Source organism: Macrotis lagotis, chromosome X, assembly GCF_037893015.1.
Source record: "Macrotis lagotis isolate mMagLag1 chromosome X, bilby.v1.9.chrom.fasta, whole genome shotgun sequence".
NCBI lineage: Eukaryota > Metazoa > Chordata > Mammalia > Peramelemorphia > Peramelidae > Macrotis > Macrotis lagotis.
The window spans coordinates 261626297-261652434 of NC_133666.1; the positions used below are offsets into that span (position 1 = coordinate 261626297).

A 26138-nucleotide genomic window follows, 5' to 3' on the forward strand; every position below is an offset into this window, starting at 1 on the left:
AAGGCAAATGGGGTTAACTGACTTGCCCAAGGCCACACAGCTAGGTAATTATTAAGGGTCTGAGATCAGATTTGAACTCAGATACTCCTGACTCCAGGGCCAGTGCTCTATCCACTGCGCCACCTAGTTGCTCCCTCAGCCATAGTTTTAAAATAGAACTATGGTCATATTAGATGATGGGAAATAGATTAAGGAAAACCAAATTTGGTAATTTAGAACCAAATTTATACATTTGGAACTACAGATACCCCAAATTTTTACCTAAATTTCAGACTCTTAGAATTAAAGAGGCATAATAGATCTTAAGAAAATATGTAATTACTTGATTTGGAAATTTGTCAGTGTTAATTCACCTTTTTTTAAAAAAAAGTTCTAATTCCAATGTATAGTTCATTCAGTAGTTATTTATTGAGTGTAGGAAGGGAAGTAATAAGAAATAAGACTGAAAAGATAGGTTAGCATCAGATTGTAGCGTACTTTGGGTGACAGGCTACCAAGTTTGAGCCTTATCTTGTAAGTTAATGGAGCAATAAAGGTTTGTGAGCAAGAAGAGAACCTGCTCAGCTTAATCTGGCCTTGGTGGGTAGGGTGGATAGGAGAAGAAAGAGAATAGAGATGAGAAAGGATATTGTTATAGTTCATTGAGGAGTTAATGAGGTCCTGAACTAAGATGGAGTCATTAAAAGATAGAGAAAAGGGGAGAGATAAGAGCTAGATTATGGCAGTTAAAATGATTAAATTAATTAATCAAGAATTATCAAAATAATTAATCATGAAAGAGGAAGCAAAGATGTCTCGGAGGTTTCTAGCATAAGTAACTGGGAATATGGTAGTGTTACTGACAGTAATAGGAAAGTCAGGAAGAGGAATGGTTTTTGGAAAAAAATGAGTTTAGTTTTAGATATGTATATTGTTTGAAGTGCTGGTGAGAAAGCCAGACAGAGGTGGTATAGAGGTCAGCAGTTTAGGTAAGAATTTGGGAAGTATTTAACAGAGGTGAGAATAGAGACAACTACTGCACTATAATGCAGTAGATAGAGCTAGTTGGCTCTGGAGTCAGAAGTACCTGCATTCAAATTTTACCTCAGACATTTACTAGTTGTGTGACTGGGGATGTCATTTTACCCCACTTGCCTCCCCACTCCCCAAAATAGAAGTGAGAGTAGAATTTGTGGGAATGTATAAGAAACCAAATGAAAAGTTCCAGAACAGGATCATGGAGAATAACTTTAAGGGATCAGAAGTAGGAAGGAGACAGTGATGAGAGCCTTTAAGAGTTAAACATAGTTTCTTTTTTTATTTGTTACTGTATTTTTTCATTAAAGATTTTGAGTTTTACAATTTTTCTCCCAATCTTACTTCCCTCCCCCCACCCCCCCCACGGAAAGCAATTTGTCAGTCTTTATTTTGTTTCCATGTTGTACATTGATCTAAATTGAGTGTGATGAGAGAGAAATCACATCCTTAAGGAAGAAACAGAAAGTATAAGAGATAACAAGATCAGACAATAAGATATCCGTTTTTCCCCTAAATTAAAGGGAATAGTCCTTGAACTTTGTTCAAACTCCATGGCTCTTTATCTGGATACAGATGGTACTCTCCTTTGCAGACAGCCCAGAATTGTCCCTAGTTGTTGCACTGATGGAACGAGCAAGTCCATCAAGTTTGAACATCACCCTCATGTTGCTGTTAGGGTGTACAGTATTTTTCTGGTTCTGCGTAAACATAGTTTCAGAGAAACTAAATGGAAGTGACTTTCGGGGGGGGGTGGTGGTGAACCATTTCACATGTAGCAAAAAGGTCAAATAACCTGAAGACTAGGTTTCAAAAGACTGAAGAATTTAGCAACCAGGAGGTTGGAGAGAGTTATTTTCTTGTCCTGTTAGGATGATGATGTTTGTCCTTCATTCTCAAAGACTATGACATCAGGGAGGTGATGCCTTGACAAGCACATGAACTGGATGATACAATCAGCACATTGTTATCTGTAAACAGGAGACTAGAGGAGTGCTAAGTTACTAGCCTCACTTTCTCCTCCAGAGTCATCTGGGTTCAGTGGCCAGATATGAAACAAGACACCTGGAGATGGCCCTATATGAGAGGCAATCAGAGTTAAGTGACTTGCCCAAGGTCACATAGCTAGTAAGTTGCAAGTGTCTGAGGCTGAATTCGCACTCCCATCCTCCTGGCTCCAAAGCCAGTACTCTAGCTATTGAGCAATCTAGCTGCTTGTTGTTAAGATAGAAGCCAGATGGCGGTAGTTTGAGAAATGAAAGTTTTATGTGGTTTGTATGCAAACATGTGCTAGAGGGAGACAGTTCTTGATAGTTGTTAAATTTTCTTTATAAGTCCCTCCAATTCCATCAGGACTTGATTTAATGTTTTTTTAATTGTCTAGAATTAAGAAGATATTGGAAAAATGGTAATAATTTAGATTAAACTTGAAATTATGTCATGAGTACATTTGGGGGTGGGAGTCAGGTCAGCTGTTGGACATTTATTTCCCAGTCATTACAGTCGTAAGGAAGTAGAAATTACATTTACAACATACCCCTTAAGTTTAGTGGTAAAGAGGGACTGAGGAGCGGAGGGAAGATGATTTTAGGAAAGTGGAAATTTGAGCATATTTGTAGCCATTCTGGAGGATTTAATAGAGAGGTTTGTTGTTTGTCCTGTCTTTTATGAAAAGGACCAATGACTTCATGAAAGTAATCTTTCGACTTGCTGAGACAGAATTGCACAAAGTCCTCAGTTTCAGTCTTTTTTCCTAGTCATTCAGGTCCAGTGGTAAGACAAAAGTCATAATGAATAGTGATGGCCTGGGATGCAGTAACTTTCTGAATTAAGGACTTTCCAAGACTTCAGTTTGACTTATTTAATGACTGAAGACTGGGCAAGAAAGGAGACAAAAGATGACCTAATTTACTATTGCAAAAACATCTATCTGAGAGGGGGACAACCTTTCTGATGATGCTAGAGGGAGGGAATAATTGCTAGAACTAGGTTCTCTAGGAGGGAGTAGGAGATGAGATTAAGTGCACAAAAGGAAGAATTAGCTATGTACTGGAGAAGAGAGATTTCTGTGAGAATGGGAGGGAATCAGTGGTAGAATGATAATAATAACTGACATTTCTATAGTCCTTGATATTTTGCAAAGTTTGCATTTATTTCATTATCAATAACTCTCTCAATTAGACACTATTGTTACCTGTATTTAGATGAAAGGACAAAGAAACCAAAATGTTTTATTGTTGTCCTTTATCATGACTTCACAGTTTTTCTGAGGCAGAAAACCTTTCCTCTTTTCTCATCTGAGTTGAACTTTCCCTTCTGAGAAAGGAAAACCAATCAGTGACTGCATCTGGTAAACCTTTTAGTATTTTTCCTTAGATATTGTCTCTTACCTGTAAGGAGGGAATTATGTTTTATCATTTATTTTTCCAGACCATCAATGATTTTGGGGGGGTATTTACTTAAAGTATAATTTCCTTTCAGTGCTCTGTGTTTCTTAATATTGTTCTAGTTTATATATAACATTATATGTAATACATTACATATCTATATATAATATCATTATAAATAATACATTATATATCACACATATATAATTATAAATACAAAGAATACATTATATACACTGCACTATTTGTATCATATATAATGCATTATATATAATTGTATTTGTTATATATATATATAATTATATATTAATAATATACACTAATATAATATTCTTTTGGTTTTGCTCATTTCACTATACAGAAGTTTATACAAATCTTTTAATGTTATTTATTTTCATTTATATACTACAGCTTGCTCAAACATCTCTCAATTGCTATACATCCATGTGGTTTCCACATATGGAATCAAAAGTTTTTTGGCTTCATTGTCTAGGTATGGCTTTAAAGTAATAGATCAATTAAAGATGTAAGCTATTATTCATAAATTCAAATGACTATTTTCCTTCAGTGTAATCACCTTTCTTTGAAGGATGCTCAAAATTGGTCTTAGAGATCTTGATAATTGCCTTCAGAATCAATTTACAAAACACTCAAAAGTCAGTTTCATTAAATTATTACTTAATAGCCTTTTGAACCAAAAATGGCACTAGTTCAACTTGCTTATCAATTTCACTAGTTTCATTTTTGAATTACTTGAGACTAATTTTAAAAATGTAACCATTTGGAACTGATGAAGATTGGCCATTACTTACAAATATTGAAAAGAATGCACCATAGGCAATGAAAGACATTTTGAATGTAACAAATTATAACTTTTTGAGGACTATTGTAAGAATCTTTTAAATGTTTTTGTGTTGCCATTTCCTTGTGCTTTTCATCCTGCTTAATTCACCAGTTGGGACTAATCTTGCTGTTCTACTGTATTCATCTTACTCTCTTGCTCAAAAGCCTTCAATGACTCTTATTACTAAGTCTCTCATTTCTTACTAGCCAAGTATTTGTCACCTTTTTGCTAACCTTATTTCTGAATCTTCCTTTTTTCAAATATTCTTCTTTCTCACCATAGGTAAGTTATTTCTCTTCTTGAAACATTAAATGATCTATAAACAATTAATACTAGTAATATAATCACCTCACAGGGTTGCTGTGAGAATCAAGCTAAATTATATGTTGAAAACACTTAAAATTTGTTTTTATTGATGTTACTTTGTCATTTGACAGCACCTTCATTTCCTAATGTTTTCCTCCTTATCTTTCCCCACCTAATCCTTTGTAATCAATAATTTAAGGTAGCTCTAGATCCTATTAATTTTTGTGACAACTGCATCACACTGCTGTTTTATTGAGCTTAGAATGCACCAAAACTTTCAATTCTTCTTCAGAATTTCTGATATCTATCTGTGCCTCTCATTTGGGTCCTCATAGTGTCATTGATTATGTTAACCCTCCCAGATTTGTGTCACCTCTAAAACTGATGAATATATTGCCTATAGCTTTATCCAAGTCATTAATAAAAATGTCAAATAGCACAGGGCCAAGCACAGATCCTTGAGATACCTTCAGGACACTTCCTACCTCATTGATATACAACGGTTCATAGTCACTATCTGACCATCAGCCAGTTCTGAATTCATCTGAATGTATCATTATTACCTAATCCATTTTCTCCATAATAATATTATGAGATAATTTATCAAAAGCTTGCTAAAATCTAGGTAAACTACATCCATAACTTTTCCTTCTTCTATTAGTTTAGTAATTATATCAAAAAAAAAAATGAAATGAAGTTAGTCTAGAATGACCTGTTCTTGATGAAGTCAAACTGACTCTGTAATCCAATTTTCTTTCTAGATGTTGACTAGCCATCTTTTTAATGACCTGTTCTAGAATTTCCCCAGGACTTGAAGTTAGGCTTATTGGCCTATAGTTTTCAGACTGTGTTATCATTCCACCAAATTAAAAAATCAGGGCATTTGATCTTCTCCAATCTTTTGGTATCTTTCTTGTTTTTCAGGATCATTTAAATATCACTGACAGTGACTGAGCAGTCCCATCTGCCATTTCTTTCAGGATTCTTGGGCCAAGTTACTTGAATTTATCACAGGCAGCTACATGAGATCTTCTTATTAATCTAGAATATCAACTCCCTATTAGTCATTTTTGTTTTGTCAATTCTAATGTTAAGACCATTGTCCTTTACAGAGGAAAAAAACTTTGAGCATCTCTGCATTCTCTTGGCTATAAGTAGTCACTGGCTCATTGATCCTTAGCAAAAGGGCCTCTCCCCTCTTTTAACCTCCTTTTTTCTCCAATAGATTAAGCAGAACACACACCCATCCCTCTTTTGTTGTTCTATCTCCTCTTCAACCTCAACTCATTCTGAGCTTTTACCTTCCTGATACTTTTTACATCATGTACCATACTCTTATATTTGCATTCTTTTCTTTGGTTTTGCTTCTTTACAGTCCTTTAAAAAAGGGTTTTTTAAAAATTATTTTTCTCTAGTTATATGTATAGGCAATTTTAACATTTGCCTAAAATAAATTTTGAGTTCCAAATTCCTTTTCTCTCTTTCTCACTTCTCCCCTTCCTAGGATAGTAAGCAATTGAATATAGATTATACATGTTTAGCCATACAAATCCTATTACTATAATAGGCTATATTGCTTTTTAAAATTGAAGTTCACTCATTTTCCTTGGTCTTACTTGAAAAATGCCATTTTTTTTCCTTGCTCGTCAGATTATTTTCCTTTGTGTTTTCATAATTTCATCCTTGAATATCTCCTTGAATATTCTTGGATTGCATCTTCTAAAATATTTTATTTAGTTGATACTAGCAATTAGACCATTAAGAAACAGGTTTGGATATATCTTGTTGTTAACAGTATTGTGAGACAACTTGGCTTCTCCTTACTGGCCGAAGACTATTATAATAAAAGCACAATACTGATGATTAGACCATCAAGGGAGGTTTGATATAATATGTTGTCACTAATTTGTTACCAGAAAATCATATACTGGTGCTTTGCCTCATTTTGCTGGAACTCCATTGAGCCTTGCTGATATGGAAGGCCAACATCCAGACATCACCAGAAGACCTGTTTCCTATTGATCAGGTCAAGAGGTGAAGCATTTCTGGAAAAGTCAGTGAAAAGAATGTCTTTGCTCCTCTCACTATAATAAAGAAAAATGGGCAAATCATGTCATGAATATAATAACATGGTCCTCCTTGATCAAGAGGACAACTCTTATTATTAAAATTAATGCAATCTATTTTTGCTCTTGAACTATACTTTCCCCAGATCTAGGGGTCATGTCAGAATATGTCCAGTCTTCCTCATCACAACTCTAGGATGGAATAGTCACAATCTTCTGAAGTTATTCACTATCTTCCCCCATCCCAGTCCCCCAGGAACCAATTAACAAGAATTAGATATGGGTGGCTAGGTGGTGTAGTGGATAAAGCACTGGCCTTGGAGTCAGGAGTACCTAGATTCAAATCTGGTCTCAGATACTTAATAATTACCTAGTTGTGTGGCCTTGGGCAAGCCACTTAACCCCATTTACCTTGAAAAAAACCTAAAAAAAAAAATAAGAATTAATTCCAGAATAGAATATCTCCTGGTTGGTACATCCATTTTTGAAATGATGGAAAGATTACTTAGTCAAGTCAAGAAATTATTAATTGATCAGCTTTTGGCACAGTGAATTCCAGCATATAATCTGAATAACTGAACTACTGACCATTGTACTAGACTTATGATCTGTTTTTTTAATTCATTATCTATTTCCTCTTTCTCTTCAGATGGCCTATGTTATACTCCATGACAAAACTCATACATATATATATATATATATATATGTATATATATATATATATGTATTTCTAAAGTGATTCATTAGTGCTAGCTATTATCCATAGTCTTATGAAAAATTGCTTTAAATCATTACTGATTAGAGAAATGCAAATTAAAGACACTCTGAGGTACCATCTCACACCTCTCAGACTGGCCAATATGACCAGAAAGGACAATGTTCAATGTTGGAAGGAATGTGGGAAATCTGGGACACTAATACATTGTTGGTGGAGTTGTGAACTCATCCAACCTTTCTGGAGAGCAATCTGGAATTATGCCCAAAGGGCAATAAAAATGTGCATACCCTTTGATCCAGCAATACCACTACTGGGTCTATACCCTGAAGAGATCATGAAAAAGGGTAAAAAGATCATTTGTACAAAAAATATTCATAGCAGCCCTGTTTGTAGTTGCAAAGAATTGGAAATTGAATGAATGTCCATCAATTGGGGAATGGCTGAACAAATTGTGGTATATGTATATATGTTATGGAACACTATTGTTCTATTAGAAACCAAGAGGGATGGGATTTCAGAGAAGCCTGGAAAGACTTGCATGAATTGATGTTGGGCAAGAGGAGCAGAGTCAGAACATTGTATGCCCTAACAGCTACATAGGGGTGATGATCAACCTTGATGGACTTGCTCATTTCATCAATGCAACAATCAGGGACAATTCTAGAATACCTGTGATGGAGAATATCATGTGTATCCAGAGAAAGAACTGTGGAGTCTTATGTACTATGCAATTTTGCTATCTCTAATATTTTATTTTTCCTCAAGGATATGATTTCTCTATCAACACATTCAATTTCGATCAATGTATAGCATGGAAACAATGTAAAGATTATGAAACTGTATGCCTGTGGGGGTAGGGGGAGCGAAGGGAGTGTGGGGGCAGGGGGAGTGTAAAATTCAAAACCTTATGGGCCAGCTGGGTGGCGCAATGGAGGCAGAGCTAGGTGGCACAGTGGATAGAGCACCAGCCCTGGAGTCAAGAGTACCTGAGTTCAAATCCGGTGTCAGACACTTAATAATTACCTAGCTGTGTGGCCTTGGGCAAGCCACTTAACCCCCTTGCCTTGCAAAAAACTAAAAAAAAAAAACTAAAAAAAATTCAAAACCTTACAAAAAATGATAGGTAGAAACTACTATTGTATATAATTGGAAAACAAATTGAATTATTTAAAATAAAATAAAAAGAAAAGAATTAATGCTAGCTGTTGCTGTCATTGTAATTGTTATTCAACATTTAGAAGTACATTCTAGCTATAAAGGTCAGACTGTGCATTGTCATGAATGTGAGATGGAATATTATGTATGGGGATTGGGAAGTCAGTATTGTTTAGCATGTATGAGTTGAGGTAATGTATAAAAATGTTTGGAACAATTCTTTGGCATCAGATTATCATCCTGAAATGACAAACAGTAGAGTTTATTTTATTTTAGAGATAGCAGAAAGTCACTGAAGATCTTAGAGGAGGCGAATGAAATGGATTAGTCTTATACTTTAAGAAGATTATTTTGGCCTTTGTGTTGAGGATACATTGAACAGGGGAAGCACTGGAAAGGGGGAATGCAATTAGAAAGCTATTGAAAGAATTTATGTAAGAGATATTAAGACCTGAACTAAGGTGCTGGCTATGTGAGTAAAAAGTAGGGAATGGATGGGGAAGGCTATTATGATGGTTGAATTGATGAGACTCAGTCGGAATAAAGAATTGGACTACATAGCAAGTAAGAATTTAAAAGGAACATGATTTTTTTTTTAAAAGACAACTCTTCAATCTTTCAAACTAGCTTTAAATCAGTCAATTTTTGCTAAACCTCCTCCCTTCACCCTATTGCAGTCACTGTGCTGCCCAAACTCACTGGAACATTAGGAAAAGGCTTCAAGGTGGTTCATTTCCCCTCTATATTTGGGGTATATAAAATCTCCAGCGTTCTGTATACTGAGCTCTTTAAGTCTCTGCATGAACCTAAATAACTAGAAGTATGGTCATGATCTGGATAGACAGAAGGATATTAGGGTAGAGGTACATTTAGGAAGATAGTGATTTCCATTTTATATACGTTGAGTTTGAAATGAGTAACAATGTCTAGTTAGTAGTTACTGGGATCAGATTGGGTTGTAGGAGAAAGAGCTGAAGGCTAGGTATGTGGATGTAGGCATAGTATGCATGAAATAATAACTGAACCCGTGGGAATTGATGAGGTCACTAAGAGAGGTGTAGGTCAGATAAAGCCTTGGAATACATCATGCTTTTAAGGGGAGGTTCATTGGGATCCATCAAAGGAGTGTTTAAATATCTGAGAGGAAAACCAGGAAAGAGCAATAACCCAAAATCTAATGAAGGAGAGAGTATTTAAGAGGTGGGAGGTGGTTAATGGTGCAAAAGCCAGAAAAGGTCAAAAAAGATGAGAACTGAGAAAAGACCATAGGATTTAGTTATTTCTAGATCATTGATTGGTAAGCTTGGTAAGTGCAGCTTAGTCACCATGGGTGTGGAATCTAGATTGCAAGAGGTTGAGAAATGAGCAGGAAATAAGTAGATGTTTTTCCCTTGGGAATTTGGCTATGAAAGGGAGAAAAGATACAGGGCAATAGCTTGAGAGGATGATAGAGACCCCAAAGAAATCTCTACTAATTATTTGAAATTTCAAAATAATATTTACTTAAAGACCTTTCTGATTTCTAAGTTGTTATAAGATTTTTCTTTCACAATCAAAGGCTATTAAAACATTTTTATCACTTTTAGTTATAATGTTTATATGATATTATATAAGAAGGAGGGCCTTGATTCTGAAACAGAGCTTATTTATAAGGTCAGGAGGCCATGACCTAGAATCATATTTAATTTATTGGAGGATGATAATTTTTTTAGGTGTTTTTTTTTTTTTGTAAGGCAATGGGGTTAAGTGGTGTGCCCAAGGCCACATGGCTAGGTAATTATTAAGTGTCTGAGGCTAGATTTGAACTCAGGTACTCCTGATTCCAGGGCTGGTGCTCTATCCACTACGCCACCTAGCTGCCCCTCGAGGACGATAATGTTTTGAAGAAATGAAGTTCCCTAAATCTTACCTCTCCCTTTCTATATCTTCTTTAGCTTCAGCAAGAAAATTAATATCTAAGCCCTTTTCTATTCCTCATTTCTCAGTAATTGTCTCCAGCTCCTGAGGTCTTATCTTCATAAATCTTTTTTTTTTTTTAATTTTACATCAGAGTAACTATGGCAGAGTTATGGTCAGTCATTATTGTCCTATAGAGTTGTTGGAATGAGATGTGCCCCTGCTGCATTTCTCCAAATAATGTTTCCTTTACAGTTTTCCATTTGGTTCATGAAATTGCAATCATCTTTACTGAAATAATGGAAAACTTGTTTCATCTGCAACTGTATTGAGTCCCAGTATAAATGTATTCTGCTAATGCATTAGCCTACAGTTAAAGATCATTGCTTTGCCAGTTGTCCCTATTAAAATTTTAGCATTTTTGAATATTGCATTGCAAGAAGAGCAGGTTTATTTGTATTTGTAGATCATAAGAGCTTTTTTGTTGCTTTTCTTTAATTGAAGAACCCATCCTGAGATCCAGGAACTCTTGTGGGAAATGGTCTTCAGTGATCTTACAACGAGGACTGTACACCTTTATGATGAATGGATCAAAACTGCTGGTAAGTTCTCCATTTCTTGTTTGTCCCATATAGAACTATTTTTAACAGGTTATTTAAGTCTTCTGTTGCATCTAAATGAGTACTTTGTGGCCAAAGCTTTTTTTTTCCAAGTCAAAAGAAATAATTAACTTTGTTGCCAGGAAAGAAAGCATGTAGAATTATAAAATTTGAACAAAACATTCAAGTTGACAGGGGTTAAAATGATTTTCCCAAGGTCACATAACTAGATGTCAGGGCTGACTCTCAGGTTAAGGCTTATATTTTTAAGTTAGAATTTTTTAAAAATTCCCCTTCCTCCACCACTACACACAAATTTAATGAACTCAGTAGACTGTATGCTGGGGTTTCTATGTATTCCAAATGTAGAGGGTAAAGGAACCACCTTGAAACCTTCTCCCTCATGATACAGGGAGGTGGGGTAGCACAGAATGGGTATAGTAAGGTGGGGGGAGGGCTTTGCCTATAAGTAGCTTAAAGTTCATTTGAACTATAAAAGAGTTGTCTTATTTTAAAAATCATCTCTTCCTTTTAAATTCTCACCTAAAACATAAGTAGGAGTTCCTAACGGAGTCCAAGAATCACCCCCCCCCCCCCCAAGGAGTTTAGAGAGGTTTTACATAGATTAAAGGGGTTTGGTGAACTTGGGCAGGAAAAAAATTTCATCTTTTTTTTTTTTCACTAATCCCTAACTAAAACTTAGCATTTGCTTGTGTTTTAAAAACATTCTTCTGAAAAAACTAGTTTATATGTCTCATCAAACCCTCACATCCTCACACCCACCTGTACACACCAACTCTCTCTCTGTCTCTCTGTCTCTCTGTCTCTCTGTCTCTGTCTCTCTCTCTCTCTCTCTCTCTCTCTCTCTCTCTCTCTCCCTCCCTCCCTCCCCCCCCTCTCACACACACACACACACACACACACAGACAAAACACCTGTTCCAGAGATTATTCCCTCTATTTGCCCAAGAATTTCTGCAGTCTACAATCATTGTGTCTTCTGTTTGTACTTCACTGTGTTTATTTGCTCACCTTTGAATGTATGTCCAAAAAGACAATCAGTTAAGAATCTAATAACCTGGACCCAAGACTGAGGGACTGGAATCTTGATTTTTTCCATGACTTTGGCCCTAATTCTGAGTGCCCAGGGCCCTTGGGAAATTGGCTGATGTTAACAGTTTTTTGACCTGTGATAAAGTGGACATCATGCCTATTAACTTAAACAGAACAACTCTGTGGTCTAGGGAACTACAAAAGCCTGAATTTGGCAGTAGGTCAGAAACTTGCAAATCTCCTCCAGGTCCAATAGCAATGCACAGTTTTCAAAGTAAAGCTAATTAAAAGTAGCATTTGTCAAGGGCACCTTTGATGCTTCCTACAAATAAATTGCCTGTTCTTAGTGTAGAAAATTACTGCCAAATCACATGGAATGTGGATTGCTCTGGTCCCACTCTCTGGTCAGGTCTTTTACATTTTATTTCCCCCTTCCACCAAGATATACCAGAATTGAGGAATTTCTCTTGTCATTGGATAGAACCACTAGTGATTGTGTTCTCCCAATTTTGGGACTAGCACCCTGTTTCCATTTAACCACTTAACAATGGATTAGCTTGTACAAAGGAATATTAACTTCAAAGGGATTGAACAAATAAATATGTTAACATATCCCCCAATTCTTAGAGGGTAATATATCCTCCTTATACTGCCTCAGTCTTTGGGGAAGGGAAAGGAGTTAGGCTCATGGGTTTAGCTCAATTCTCACACAGCATTAATCCCACCAAATTAAGGCTAGCCTCTAGGCTAGCATCCAGCCCCCTTGCTCTTTAGGACTTCCCTACTGCATTGGCTGGGCAGCTAGGTGGCACTGGATAAACGCTGGACCAGATCAGGAAAATTTCTGTTCAAATCCAGCCTCAGACATTTACTAGCTGTGTGATCCTGGGCAAGTCATTTAACCCTGTTTGCTTCAGGTTCCTTTTCTGCAAAATAAACTAGAGAAGGAAATGGCAAACTACTTCAGTATCTTTACCAAGGAAAACCCCAAATGGGGCCACAGTGAGTTAGACTTGACTGAATAAGATCGACAGGACCTCATCTGAATTGCTAAATTTTTGTAACCTAGTGACTTGAGGTCCCAGGTTATTGACTTGACTTTCTGAACCTAGAATTTAAAAGGATGTTTATAAAGGTCAAAACTCCCAGATGATTTCTTGGGGCCAAATGGCCTAAGTAGATGGGAATGGAAGATAGCTATCAGACCCTCCTCTATTACTGTATTTCCCCTGTATAAGATGCATCCTTTTTTGAAAATTTTGGGGTCTAAAAACTGGGAGCATCTTATACCCTGGTTATAGGTTTTTTTTAAACTTGCATTTCCTGCTTTTTTGTGCTTGTTGTCTTTGCCCTATTGCTTCACATTTATTCTGGTATATTAGGTTACATTTTTGCCATGTTCTGCCTAGAAATGGCTCAGAAAAGATTTTTGTACAGTGCTGAATTCAAATGAAAAGAGATGCATTTTGCAAAAGTGAATGGAAATAGTGCTGCTGAACATCAGTTTGGTCTTCTTCCTACTGAGAAAACAATCCGAGACTGGTGGAAAAAGGCCATGAGAGGCAAGTCAGCCAAATGGCATGATCTAGAGAGAGAATTGAAGAGATTGATGGAAGAGCAAAGGGCAAGTGAAATTCCTGTGTCTACAAAGATGGTTCAGCATGTGGTCGTAAGTAATTGCTGATGAAAAAAAGTGACTGATTTCAAAGGAGGACACCAGTGGTGCTTCAGGTTCATGAAACAGAATGGACTAAGCATGCATCCACACACAATGCTTGTGGTCAACCTCAGAGCCCAGGCAGGAGAGCAGTCAGAGTCTCTCCTAAGACAATGATTTGTCATCAAACACAGATGAGGACAAGCTAGTGGATGAACGTTTTGACAGTGTTGAGGAGTTGTATGAATTTTATGATGAATAAAACTTGAGTTCAATGGCTTTATGTAATACATATCTTTTTTTCAAATTTTGAGCCCCAAAATTAAGGTGTATCTTATACATGGGGAAATACAATACTACATGTGTCACCTGAAATGAATGGAAAGATCCTTCATCCTCCAAAACAAATGCAGAAAAGATTCAGACTTCTCTGTTAGTCAGTTTTAAAGACAGTATTTATTTCTACAAAAGGCTATTCTTGACTCCATGGTAAACCAGCACAGGATGTCCACACATGCACCAATTTTTCTGTCTTCTGGAACCTGGCATCTAGTATCTTCTGTATGGGTAATGCCATCTTAGGTTATCTGGATTTGCCCCAAGTGTCCATTAGGAAAAAAAATATAACATGAGAAAAAGGAAAGTAATCTCCTACTTACCAAGGAGCTAGAGAGAACTACACATTAAATAGGGAAATGTGGACTTTGTTATTATTTTTAAAAGTCATTTTTTGTATTCTTATGTTAGTGAGTTCTTTGAACTCAATCAAAAAGGCAGCATGATGTCAGGGAATAGAGAAATAGGGACAGAAATTTGAAGATTTGGGTTCAGTTCCACATATAAGCTGTGGGATCCTGGACAAGTCCCTTAATCTGTCAGAGCCCTCAGACAACACTAGAACTTTAATAGGTAGAACAGGTTTGAACTGCATTGGTAGAGTGAGTTTCCTCATTCATACTTCTCTCACTCCACTGAAATAAACTGCTATGGTCCAAAAAAAAATGGATGTTACACTAAATTAGATGGAAGATGCATGAGGTTATTGCTTTTTAAAAATGCTTTTAAACACTAGGTAGAAATTGTGAACATCTATATTTATTGTTTGTTTCTTTCCTTTCTTTCCTTTTTTTTTGTGGGAGGAGATAATCAGGGTTAAATGACTTACCCAGCTAAGTAAGTATCTGAGGTCAGATTTACACTCAGGTCCTCCTCACTCCAGGGCCGGTGGTTATCCACTGTGCCACCTAGCTGCCCCCAGTCTCTGAACTACTTAAATGACACTTCATCTTCTCTGTTCTTTGACTTGAGTAAGTCAAAACTTAAAAGGCCTTGTGTCATTGGGAAGGTCACTTGACTGTAGGCTTCAGTTTCTTTCTTTCTTGGTAAAATAAAGGTGTTGAACTCGATAGATGGCCTTGAAAATTCCTTTCAGCTCTTGACCTGAGTTTTTATGATTTTACTGCAAGCATGTCAGCTCTTTAGTTAAGAAAAGAATACTTCAGGGCAGCTAGGTGCTACAGTGGCTAGAGCACTGGCCCAGGAGTGAGGAGGACCTGAGTTCAGATCCAACCTTAGACAATACTTATTTAGCTGTGTGACCTTGGGCAAGTCACTTAACCCTATTGCCTTGCAAAAAAAAAGGGAAAAGAATACTTCTACCAATGTGCATTCATAGAAATCATTTAAGATTCCATATTGTGGAATGGAGAAGAAGAGGAAAAAAAGAAATCATATATTTTCTCTGTCCTCATTGGGAGCATACTCAGGATAAAATTATTATTCAATCAAAACTTCAAAAGAATCTGGAAAGAACTGTTTTTTACAGAATAATACATATTCCTTAACCAAATAATGTATGTTAAAAAAGATACTTTTAAAAAATATATATTTTGGGACAGCTAGGTAGTGCAGTGGATTAGAGCACCAGCCCTGGATTCAGGAAGATCTAGGTTCAAATCCGACCTCAGACACTTAATAATTACCTTGCTGTGGGGTCTCTCTGTAAGCCCATTGCCTTGAAAAAAAAAATATATATATATATACACATTATAATTACATGTTAAAATAATTTTTTAAATATTTGAGTGTTTATCTTTAAAAGTTTTAATTTCTGAATTCTATCCCTTTCCCTTCCCCCCCACCCCTGCTCCCCAGGATAATAAGCAATCAGATATAAGTTATACATGTGCAATCAGGTAAAACATTTCTATCCCTCTCTTTTCTCCTCCTTCCCTGAGATGGTAAGTAGTCAGATTATACATGTGCAGTCATGTAAAACATTTGCATATTAGATATTCTGTTTGAGAAAACTCAAATAAAAGAAAAATAATGAAAGTGAAAAATAGGATGGTTTTGTCTGCATTCAAACAATATCAGTTCTTTCTCTAAAAGCAATAGTATTTTGCCTTCAATATTTGTCCTTTGGGATTGTTTTGGATCAAAGTATTGCTAAGAATAAATAAGTCATTCATGGTTCTGACTCAAACAATATTCCTAGAACTGTGTACAATGTTCTCTTAGTTCTCTCTGGTTCATTAGTTCATGTAAGTATTCCAGGTTTTTCTGAAATCAACCTACTAGATAAGATACTTTTTGCCTTGAGAATTATATATGGAAAAAAATTAACAGCTTTTTCCAGAATATAAGATTTCTAACTATCATTTCCAAAGAAGGGGAGAGGGCAGTCTAGCATTGCATTTCTTGGTTCAACTCATTTTGTAACAAGAGAACATTTATTTTTAAACCCAAATACAAACATATGTGACAGGCAACATGATGTAGTCTTTGGAGGACTAGACTTGAAGTCAGGAGGCAATGAGTTCAAATCTTCTGACATTTATTAGCTTTATGATGATTTTCAAGCCACTTTCCCTATTGTGCCCCCAGGCAACTCTCTAGCACTATAAATTGCAGATCTGCATTGTTTGGGGAGGGAAGGGGTGGTTCCATTCTGGGAATAAAATCATGTATAAAATGAATTTTGGAGGTCATCCAGTCCAACCCCCTCATTTACAGCTCTGGAATTACAGAAATCTTAGAACCACTTAAATTAGACATATGCAAACTTTAAGATGAAAAATGTGTAGATCAAAATAGAAAATGATTTTTAAAATAAACTATTTTTCTTTTCTCCTTATATGAGTTGATAATCTTACGTTATTCTCAAATAATTTTCATTTATATGTTCTTTTCATATTGACATTAGTGGGATAAAATATTCCATATGTCTTTTTTAATAAATGAATCAGATGTTTTCCCCATTCAAGGAATGATATAGTTAAATTAAAATACAGTCTGCTTATCCAGTCATTCTGGAGAGTAGTTTGGAACTATGCCCAAAGGACTATAAAACTGTGCATACCCTTTGACTTAGCAATACTGTTACTAACTGTATCCCAAAGAGATCAAAGAAAAGGGGAAATGAACTATGTGTACAAAAATATTTATAGCAGATCTTATTTGTGGTGTCAAAGAAATGGAAATTGAAAGGATGCCCATTATTGGGGAATGATTGAACAAACTGTGGTATATGATTATAATTCAATACTATTGCGCCATAAGCAACAACAAACAAAGATTTCAGAATAACCTGGAAAGATTTATATGAACTGATGCAAAGTGAAGTGAGAAGAACCAGGAGAACATTACATAGTAATAGCATTATTATTAGATGATGAATTCTTAATGAGTTAGTTATAATAAGTAATATAATAATTGAAGTCAGTTCCAAAAGACTTAAGATGAAAAATACTATCCATCTCCAGAGAAAGACCTGATAGTCTAAATAAATGCAAATTGAAGTATACTGTATTTAAATTCTCTTTGTATTTTCTTTCATAATATGACTAATATGGAAATATGTTTTGCATGATTGCACATATATCACCTATATCAAAATGTCTACTGTTTCTGAGAGGGGAGTAGGTCAGGAGGGAGAGAGAAAATTTGGAATTCAAATTTTTTTAAAAAGTTAAAAATTAATTTCTGTACAATTTCAAAAATATAAAATATTATAAAATTTTAAAAAGCTACATTCTGTTTTATAGGCACTTAAATTTGAGCTAGTTAGGGACCTTTGAATCAACTAATTCAACCTCATTTTATACATCAGGAAGCTGAAGAACATAATTCTTATGATTTCACATAGGTCCTCTGGATTCTTTTTATTAGTAATAGTAACTAGTTACCATAAGTCTGTGACCTTGCTATCATTTTTTAAGAATCAAGTCATTTTAAGGTTAACTACTGACCTCCTCCTCAATCACTTCCAAATTTGTCCTAACCAACTTTTTATGATCCAATGTAACTTCCCCAGTTACTTCCTATTCTGAATAATTGTGACCACTTTTTGAGGAGTTTATGTAAAGGGTTTTTGTAAACTATATATAGCTATTCAAAGTAAGAGATTATTTTTATTCCTAAATCTCTCCTTGGAGTAGAGTTGCTCAAAGGTGTTGTTTTATGAATCAGTTGCTAGACTTCACTGACTGTATTTATTAATGTGGCAATAATGTGCTAGTGAGATAGTCCTTTATTTTTAAAAGAAGCAATGGAAAACTTTAGAGGAGTTTAACTAAGCTAACTGATGTCAAATTTCTCTTTAAAATTGTAATATGTGTTATAGAAAAATAAATCTTGAAAAAAGTATTATTGAGGACTTACTTCTACTCACTCTAAAGTATAGGCAGGTTTGGTTCCAGACCACCTCAAAAATGTCCCAAAACAACAACGATAATAACATCAAAGATCTCTGATCAAAGTTCACCATAACAGATGTAATAACAATGAAAAAGTTGAAATATTTTAAGAGTTATCAAAATGTGACACAGAGACATGATGTGAATACCTACTGTTGGAAAAAATAATGCCAATATACTTGCTCAATGAAGGGTTGCCACAAATCTTCAGTTTGTTAAAAAGAAAAGCAAACAATGCCCCCCCACAATGTCAGCAAAGTGCCATAATGAAAAGCACAATAAAATGAGATATCCCTTAAAATTCTTCACAATACTGGTAAAGAAAGAAATAAAATATATTACTTGTAAAGATTTATATATCTAATGGATAAAGTGAGAAAAGTGATTATTTCAGCTTTGTTCATCCTTTTAATCAGATTTAGTAATAAGTTAAAAAAGAAAGGCATTTTTTTTAAGTTCTGTTATCTCATATTCTCTCTATTATCAGAAAATCTCTCCTTTTTGGTAGAGACAAAAAGTGGCAAAATAGCCAAAACAAATTGAAGAGGTCCTGATCATAAAATAGGCCCGAACCTGTGCAATTTAAGAGGAATATTTAGAACTTGGTAGATGGTAGAAAAAGTTTAGAGAAACAGCACTAGAAATAGTTGTAGAAACTAAGAATTTTAGTTGAGAAAAGACTAATACTATATGAAAAGTAGTATAAGATGAATGGATAAAACAGAGCTGTCAACTCATCATAAAAGAATCTCCCTCTGTTTTGATATTAAGGAAAAAAATAATTGGTTATTCCATTTTTCAGTTTAAAACTTCCCTGTGTCTAATTTAAGGGTGGCAGAGCTATAATTTCATCAATGTGGGGACTTCCCTGGAACAACTTATAATCTTTCTGGGCCTCAGTGTCCTTATCTGAATGAGGACAGTATGGCATAATGGAAAGAAAGCTGCCTTCGTCATCAGAGGATCTTATTTGATTCCTAATTCTTTTGTTTACTTCCTGTGTGATTATAGTCAAGTCACTTAATGTCTTATGGGCTCAGTTTTCTCATATGTAAAATGAGAGTATTGGACCAAATGATATTCAAAGTCCTTTCTAGGTATCAAGATATAGATGGTATAATTCCATCTCTGGAGAGATTTGATCTAAAAGCTAAGGTTGCAGAAGGGATACCTGTGTTGAGCAGGAGATTGGACAAGAAGGGGCCTTTCAATTCTGACAGCAATATAATAAAGAATACCTTGACCTTGCACAGTCAAAACTTAAATTTGGATTAGCAATCATATTTTTTAAGCCTCTTCATAAGATGGAAGTAGAACTTCCACTATGCATTTTTTTCATGAAATATATGTTGGTACGTCAAGGTCCTATGATGTCATCCATGTGGGAATTTCCTTTCCAGATCACAAGCCATGTAAAGTTCATTATCTTGGATAAATGCTGATCTTGAGAGGAATTAAATTATTTTCCCATGGTCATGTGGTTACAGCTGTAGCAGTTGAATCCAGTTCTCTGACTGTGTTACCTAGTCTACGGTACAATGCTACTTTTCTCATCTTTTGTCCTTTTTTGTAGGACTGTAGAATGATGCCACGTTATCCATTTTAGGCACCCCATTCTAACCTCTTGAAAAATATGTTTTCTCTATTAAATGTCCCTTGACACAATAAACATTCATTGACACTTGTTTTTCTTTTAGATCCCAGAGTGGGAGATTGGCCACTCATGTCATCTCCTCTGCCACAAGCCCTTATCCTTGGAGTCTATGTCTACTTTGTCACTTCTTTGGGACCAAAGCTCATGAAAAACCGCCACCCTTTTGACCTCAAGAAATTTATGATTGTATACAATTTTTTAATAGTGCTCTTTTCCTTATATATGTGTTATGAGGTAAGTATTTTCTAATGAGAGATTTTGCTATTTTTAGAGTATAAAGTAAGCATGCTTCACACACTATCCTTTTAGACTGAGTTGAGTTTAAGAAGACCCTTCCCTAAAAATCCCTATAAATTGTCTTGAAGATAGTGAACCATTTGGAGCAATCTCAGTGTAATTTGGAAAATCTCAGTGTAATTTAGTCAGGGAGTAAAATGAGAGATGTGATAATTTATCAATGCTGTGTGATTCCTTAATAACAAAAGTAAATAATTCCAAATGCAATTTTAACTTTAAAATATGAGATCTGTTTTTTGTGAAATATTGAAAATGTTTCACATAAAGGTCACAACCAGAAACCAGAATATTCAGGGAAGTGGGTTACTGAAGATTAAGTAGAAATTCCTTTATTTTGACATTTAAAAAAAAGGCTTTCTAATGAGTTACATTTTTTTTTATCATTTTCATTTTCAAAGTGCTTTTTGATGTATTAGCTCCTCTTGTAGTTACAACATCTTAATATTACTATGTGAAATAATATTTTTAAAGTGCTCTGAAAACCTTGTCATTATGTAAATGCTAGTTATTGTTATTATTATTATTATTATTATTATTATTATTATTACATCCTAGTGCTTCTTACCAGAGAAGGGCACTGGCATATTCTAGTCTAATGATTCTAAGTTATATATATATACATATATATATACATATATACATATATATATAATATTAAGTATATATTTAATATATATATATAAAAATATATATGATATTAACCATATATTAAGTATGGTGTTTATATCATTTTTGTTTACGGTTAATGTTGCATTTTCAGTTTTATGTGCCTGAATTCTGGTCCCACATCTTAGATCAGGAATGAACTGGAGAAGCTATCCAACAATGGCTAAAGACTGGTTGGACTCTTCTAATCAGCTCTAGTCTGGATTGATGTTGTGCCTCAAAGTTTTTTGATCTGCCTTTAAGAGGGCAAGTGTGTCCTATGATGTCAGTCATTTTTTCAGCTGTATCTAATTCTTTGTGACCCCATTTAGTATTATCTTGGCAAAGAGTGGTTTGCCACTTCTTTCTCCAGCCCATTTTATAGATGAAGAAGAAATTAAGTGACTTAGGTCTCAGGCCAGATTTGAACTCAGGAAGATCAATCTTCTTGCTTTCCAACCTACTGCACCACCTAGTTGTCCTTAATGTAGTAAGACATAAATAATATAAATATTCTTTGAAAACTTTGAAAGGCTATGTAAGTATATGTTACTATTTCATATGTTTTAAAGTTTTCAAAATATTTAATTGTATTGGAAAACATCCTCTGTGTAGTAAATAAATGCTTATTAAATTAAATTTGTAGTAGATTAATTGCCACTGGACATTAAAAAAAATTTTGTTCTTGTCTCATTTCAATGCTTGCAACACTGAACCTGTGTTCAGTGGCAAGAAAAATGGATTAAAATAAAAGTATTCGACTTTCTTCTGACCATGCTTTTTACTGCATATGCAGTCTTGGGCAAATCATTTTAACTATTTTAACCTCGGTTCTGTAATCTGTACAATAAGGGTGTTGGTTAAGAACACTACTAAAATAGATTTCTTCTTTACAAAGGGTGATATCTGAGCAGAAAATGTGTTGCAGAGTGTACATGTGTACAGAGAAACCTTTTGTAACAGGCTCATTTGTGATAGCAGCAGATTGCTTGGAAGTAGGTTGGTTATATAGTACTTCTGTATAATGATACTAATAATGGCAGGTAGATGGTGGGGTAGATGGAGCCTAGGTCTGGAGTCAGAAACTCTTGAGTTCAAATCCAGACTAATTACTTACTAGTGGGTAAGTTACTTAACCTCTGTTTGTCTCAGTTTCCTCATCTAAAAAAAATGAGGTTAACATTACCTCCCTCCCTGTGGTGAGGAACAAATGAGACAGTCATTAAAAAATGTTTAGCTTAGGACCAAGCACACTATAAGTACTAAATAAATATTAGCTATTATTATTATTAATATTGATATTTTACTCATATAGGAAAATGGTTGAATTTGTCAAATGGCACCACAGGAGAAATTGTGGCAATCCCTTGCATGGCAGTAACTAGAACTTCTGTGATTTCAGTTTCTTCTTTGAAACAATAACTAGGCTGCATTGGTTTGCCCTTTCCCTTCCAGAGCAGATTAGGGTCAACTTCAGTCCTTATCTTCAGTTTCTTCCAGGGAGTAAAGTGGGGTTTAACCCCAATTATTGGATTGTTTCCCTTGCTCCTTTCTATTTGCCTCCTCAAGCAGCTTGTATCAGTTATTCCCACTTCTCTTTATGGAATGTGGACAGATGAGCAAGAAACACCAATGATGGTCAAATAGGTAGCTGAATCGTACTGAGGTAGGGAGGGAAAGTAAGAATATGAGCCTTTGTATGGTATCTGTCTGAGTGTGGTAGGGGCTGATTTTCTTGTATATGTTCACTAGGTTTTAAAGTTGAGTTGCAGAACAAATTTGTAACAGTTACTTTGGTTTCTTTGTGGCAGTTCTGTCTCCTAAAAAGTTTGAAACATTCGGATTTAGTCAAACCCTTTCCCTGGACAAGTTGGGTGACTTTCCCAAGACTGCATAAGTAGTAAGAGGCATAGTCAGAATACACATTCAAGTCCTCTGATTTCAATCCAGTTTTCTTTCCACTCTAATAGGCTGGTTCAGTGTTGTAAGCATGTGAAACGAGAAGAGAACAGAATGACCTTCCCTGTTGCCTTGTATCCAGTTAGCATAAATGATTGAGTTACTCATATATCAGCTTTTTTTCAGAATGAAATGGGTGTTCCTTTTGGCTTAGGTGGTGTAAGTTATTTCTATCCTTGGCAAATAGCTATTTTGAAAGACTCATTTATATGTTAAATTAATATATGAATATATTACTGTGGCATTCTTAACTAATAAGATAAGAGATAAGAACATGATGAAAAGTAATGAGAGCCCCACCTCAGTTAAAAGGCTCATACTTTAACAGCTGAGGAGGATACCCTCTTGGTTGTACAGCACAGCAGAGGTACAGTGTTATTAGGCATTCAGGGTAAATAACCTCATCAAGAATGTGGTAAAGATATACTATTGTTGACCCAGGATCAAATAGAGAATGAGATAAAAGAAAGAAACATTTACTCAAAGAACTATAAAACTGGCTAAAGATATTATGTTCTCTGTATTGTGTCTATTCAAAAATCTCCTTATGAGAGCTAGCTATCCAGTACACATTAGGAGCCAAGAAAGAGTGTAGGTTAGAATGCAAAAGTTGTAAATTTAACATACTCTCACATCTTAAACATAATGTTTATTTTCTACAGAATAAGATAATTATAGGATTAGAATTTTTTGGCTACAACAATTCATGAAAACAATCTAAGATGGTATGGGTTGATCAACTTTGATGACTGCAGCTCCTCTCAGTAGTTCAAGAGCAAGGACAACCCTGGGAGCCTTGTTATAGAAAATGTCATCTGAAAGAAAAACAAGAAAACAAAAACAAACTACAGAATCTTAATGAACACCATGTTCACTTTTTAAAAATTTCTCTTATGTTTTTCCTTACTAGTCCTTGATTTTCTTTCTTTTCCCTTAGTCCTAATTCCTCATACAGAAAATGACTAATATGTGAACATGTTAAGCACAAATGTACAGGTACAATGATCACTCAGCTGACCACTGAAGGGAGGGGGGTGGTAAGGGAGGGTGGAAAAAAATTGTTTAACCTTTGAAAATGCATGTAGATGAATGTTGAAAAACTTTAATAACATGTAGTTGGAAAAATAAAACTATCAATAAGAAAACAAAATTTAATGAGTTCCGCTTTGAATATGATGAGCTTAAGATTTTTATATGATATCTTATTTAAGTTGGAGATACAAGACTGGCAGTAAGTAAAAAATTTAGAATTATAGATATATTTGAGAATCATTAGTATAAAGATTACAATATGAAATATGGTAAAGGGATAAGAGAAAGACCAGGATAGAGGCCTTTCCTGAGGTTAACAATGTGATCTGGTTAAAGATCCAGTAAAGAGACTGAGAAGGTATAGCCAGAGAAGTAGGAGGGGAACCAGGAGAGAGAAACACCATAGAAGTCTAGAGAGAGGAAAGTATAAAGAAGATTATTAGTGTTGAAGGTTACAGAGAGTTCAAGAGGTATGAGGACTGAGGAAAGACCAATAAATTTGACAATCAAGAGATTCTTAGAAACTTTGGAGACAGTCATTCTGGCTGAATGGTAAGATTGAAAAGTCAGATTGTAAAGAGTTGAGAGTGAGAGGAGATAAAGTGGAGGTACCCATTCCAGCTAGTCTTTTCAAGGAGTTAAACCACACATTTCAGGAGTAATATGGGATTAAATAGAATTAGTGTGGTTAGATTGATTAAGTAAGGATTTTGGGGTGATGGGGAAATATGGTCATATTTATAGGCATTAGGTAATGAACATAAGTGAGAGAGTGAAGATGAGAGAGAAGTCAGTCTGTTGAAAGCATCATATAATGCTGTGACTTGTGCTTTCATCTACTACAGTGATAACTGGGTATGCATCCAATACTCTAATGCTATCCGTTTTCAGAGCTAGTTGATTCAGAAGGTGATCTCAGGGGCTAGGCCACAATGAGTAGGAGAGTGGTCACTTAATTGAGTCCTTGGAAGCCTAGAGTGTAGGCCTTGGTGGATCCACCACTGCAGGTGCAGCTCTTGATGGTAGTAGCAAATACTCAGAGGAGAACTTTGAGAGCTGAAGTGGAGAAGGGGTCCATGTGAACAGCAGTTTAATGTGAGTCATTTGGTCCTGAGAGATAGGTGAGCACCATTCTGAAGGGTCAGGCAATGGCCCCTGTTGTCCTCAGTCGAATGAAAGGGAGTTGGGTTCAGATCCCCAAATCTGGAGTGTTGGAGATGGGCACCCAAGGCATACAGGGTGGTAATATGATTGATCCAGAGAAGCTGGTGAGAGCCCCAGGATGAGTTCTTTGTGAAGGCCAGGGCTGCCCTGGAATGACAGAGATGGTGGAACCTTGAAAAATGTTCCGATGTCCAGTGAGATTGAGTTCTAGGGAGTGTGGGCTAACAACAGAGCAGTATCTCTCTCTGAAGGGCAGGCTGACATTGTTCTAATGGTAAAAGCTATTGTCAACTGCATTTCTGCTGAGTATGGGAGATTTGAGAGGAAAAACCACACTGATGTTAAGCCCATCGAGAGACAGGTTAGGTTATACCTGATTGTTGCATTGTGTCACCATACGCTTGCTCATTGTAGTTGATGCGTGGGGATGCCTCACTGATACAGGAGGAATCAAAACTATTTAAGGCCAAGAGACTCCTGCAGCAGCTGGACCATCTCCAATAGTCCTGTTTTCTATAAATCAGGCCCTAGGAAGGAACTATTCTGATAAAGGCAAGTGAGAAGGATGACTTGAACAAACATACCCCTCAAAATAAACATAACTGTGCAACTCATGTCTCCAATCATTTGGTTAGTTGGTGTGGTCCTCTTGGATACTGAAGGACTGGTAGTAATGGTATGGCTTGTGCAGATAGAGGGATATTGTGGGTTCTGTCTACCTGCTGGCAGGCTAGATGAGATGTGAAGCATGGTCTACAAATAGATATTTTTACTTGTCCTTTGTTCGCGAAAAGGACCATAACATCAGGGATGTGATGCCATGACATACAATTGAATTGGATTTAAGTGAGGGAGGACTGTGCAAAGTCGCATGCCTCACTTTCTCCTCTAGAATTATCTGGGTCTAATGATCAGATATAGATAAGCATGACTGGAGATGACCCTGGATGCAATGACAAAACTTGGCTTTTTACAGCTCTCAGTTTGACTAAGGCA

General features: G+C 35.7%; 1 protein-coding gene across 2 annotated transcripts in view; it reads left to right on the forward strand.

The window, feature by feature from the left end:
• The window catches only part of ELOVL7 (ELOVL fatty acid elongase 7), a 108563-nt gene that overhangs the window by 55942 nt on the left and 26483 nt on the right, over positions 1-26138 (forward strand). For both annotated transcript variants that reach the window (XM_074199975.1, XM_074199974.1), the window contains exons 2-3: positions 10891-10988; positions 20089-20279. In XM_074199975.1, coding sequence (XP_074056076.1) covers positions 10925-10988; positions 20089-20279 — 255 coding nt within the window. In that variant the 5' untranslated portion in view covers positions 10891-10924. The remainder of the gene's footprint in view (positions 1-10890; positions 10989-20088; positions 20280-26138) is intronic.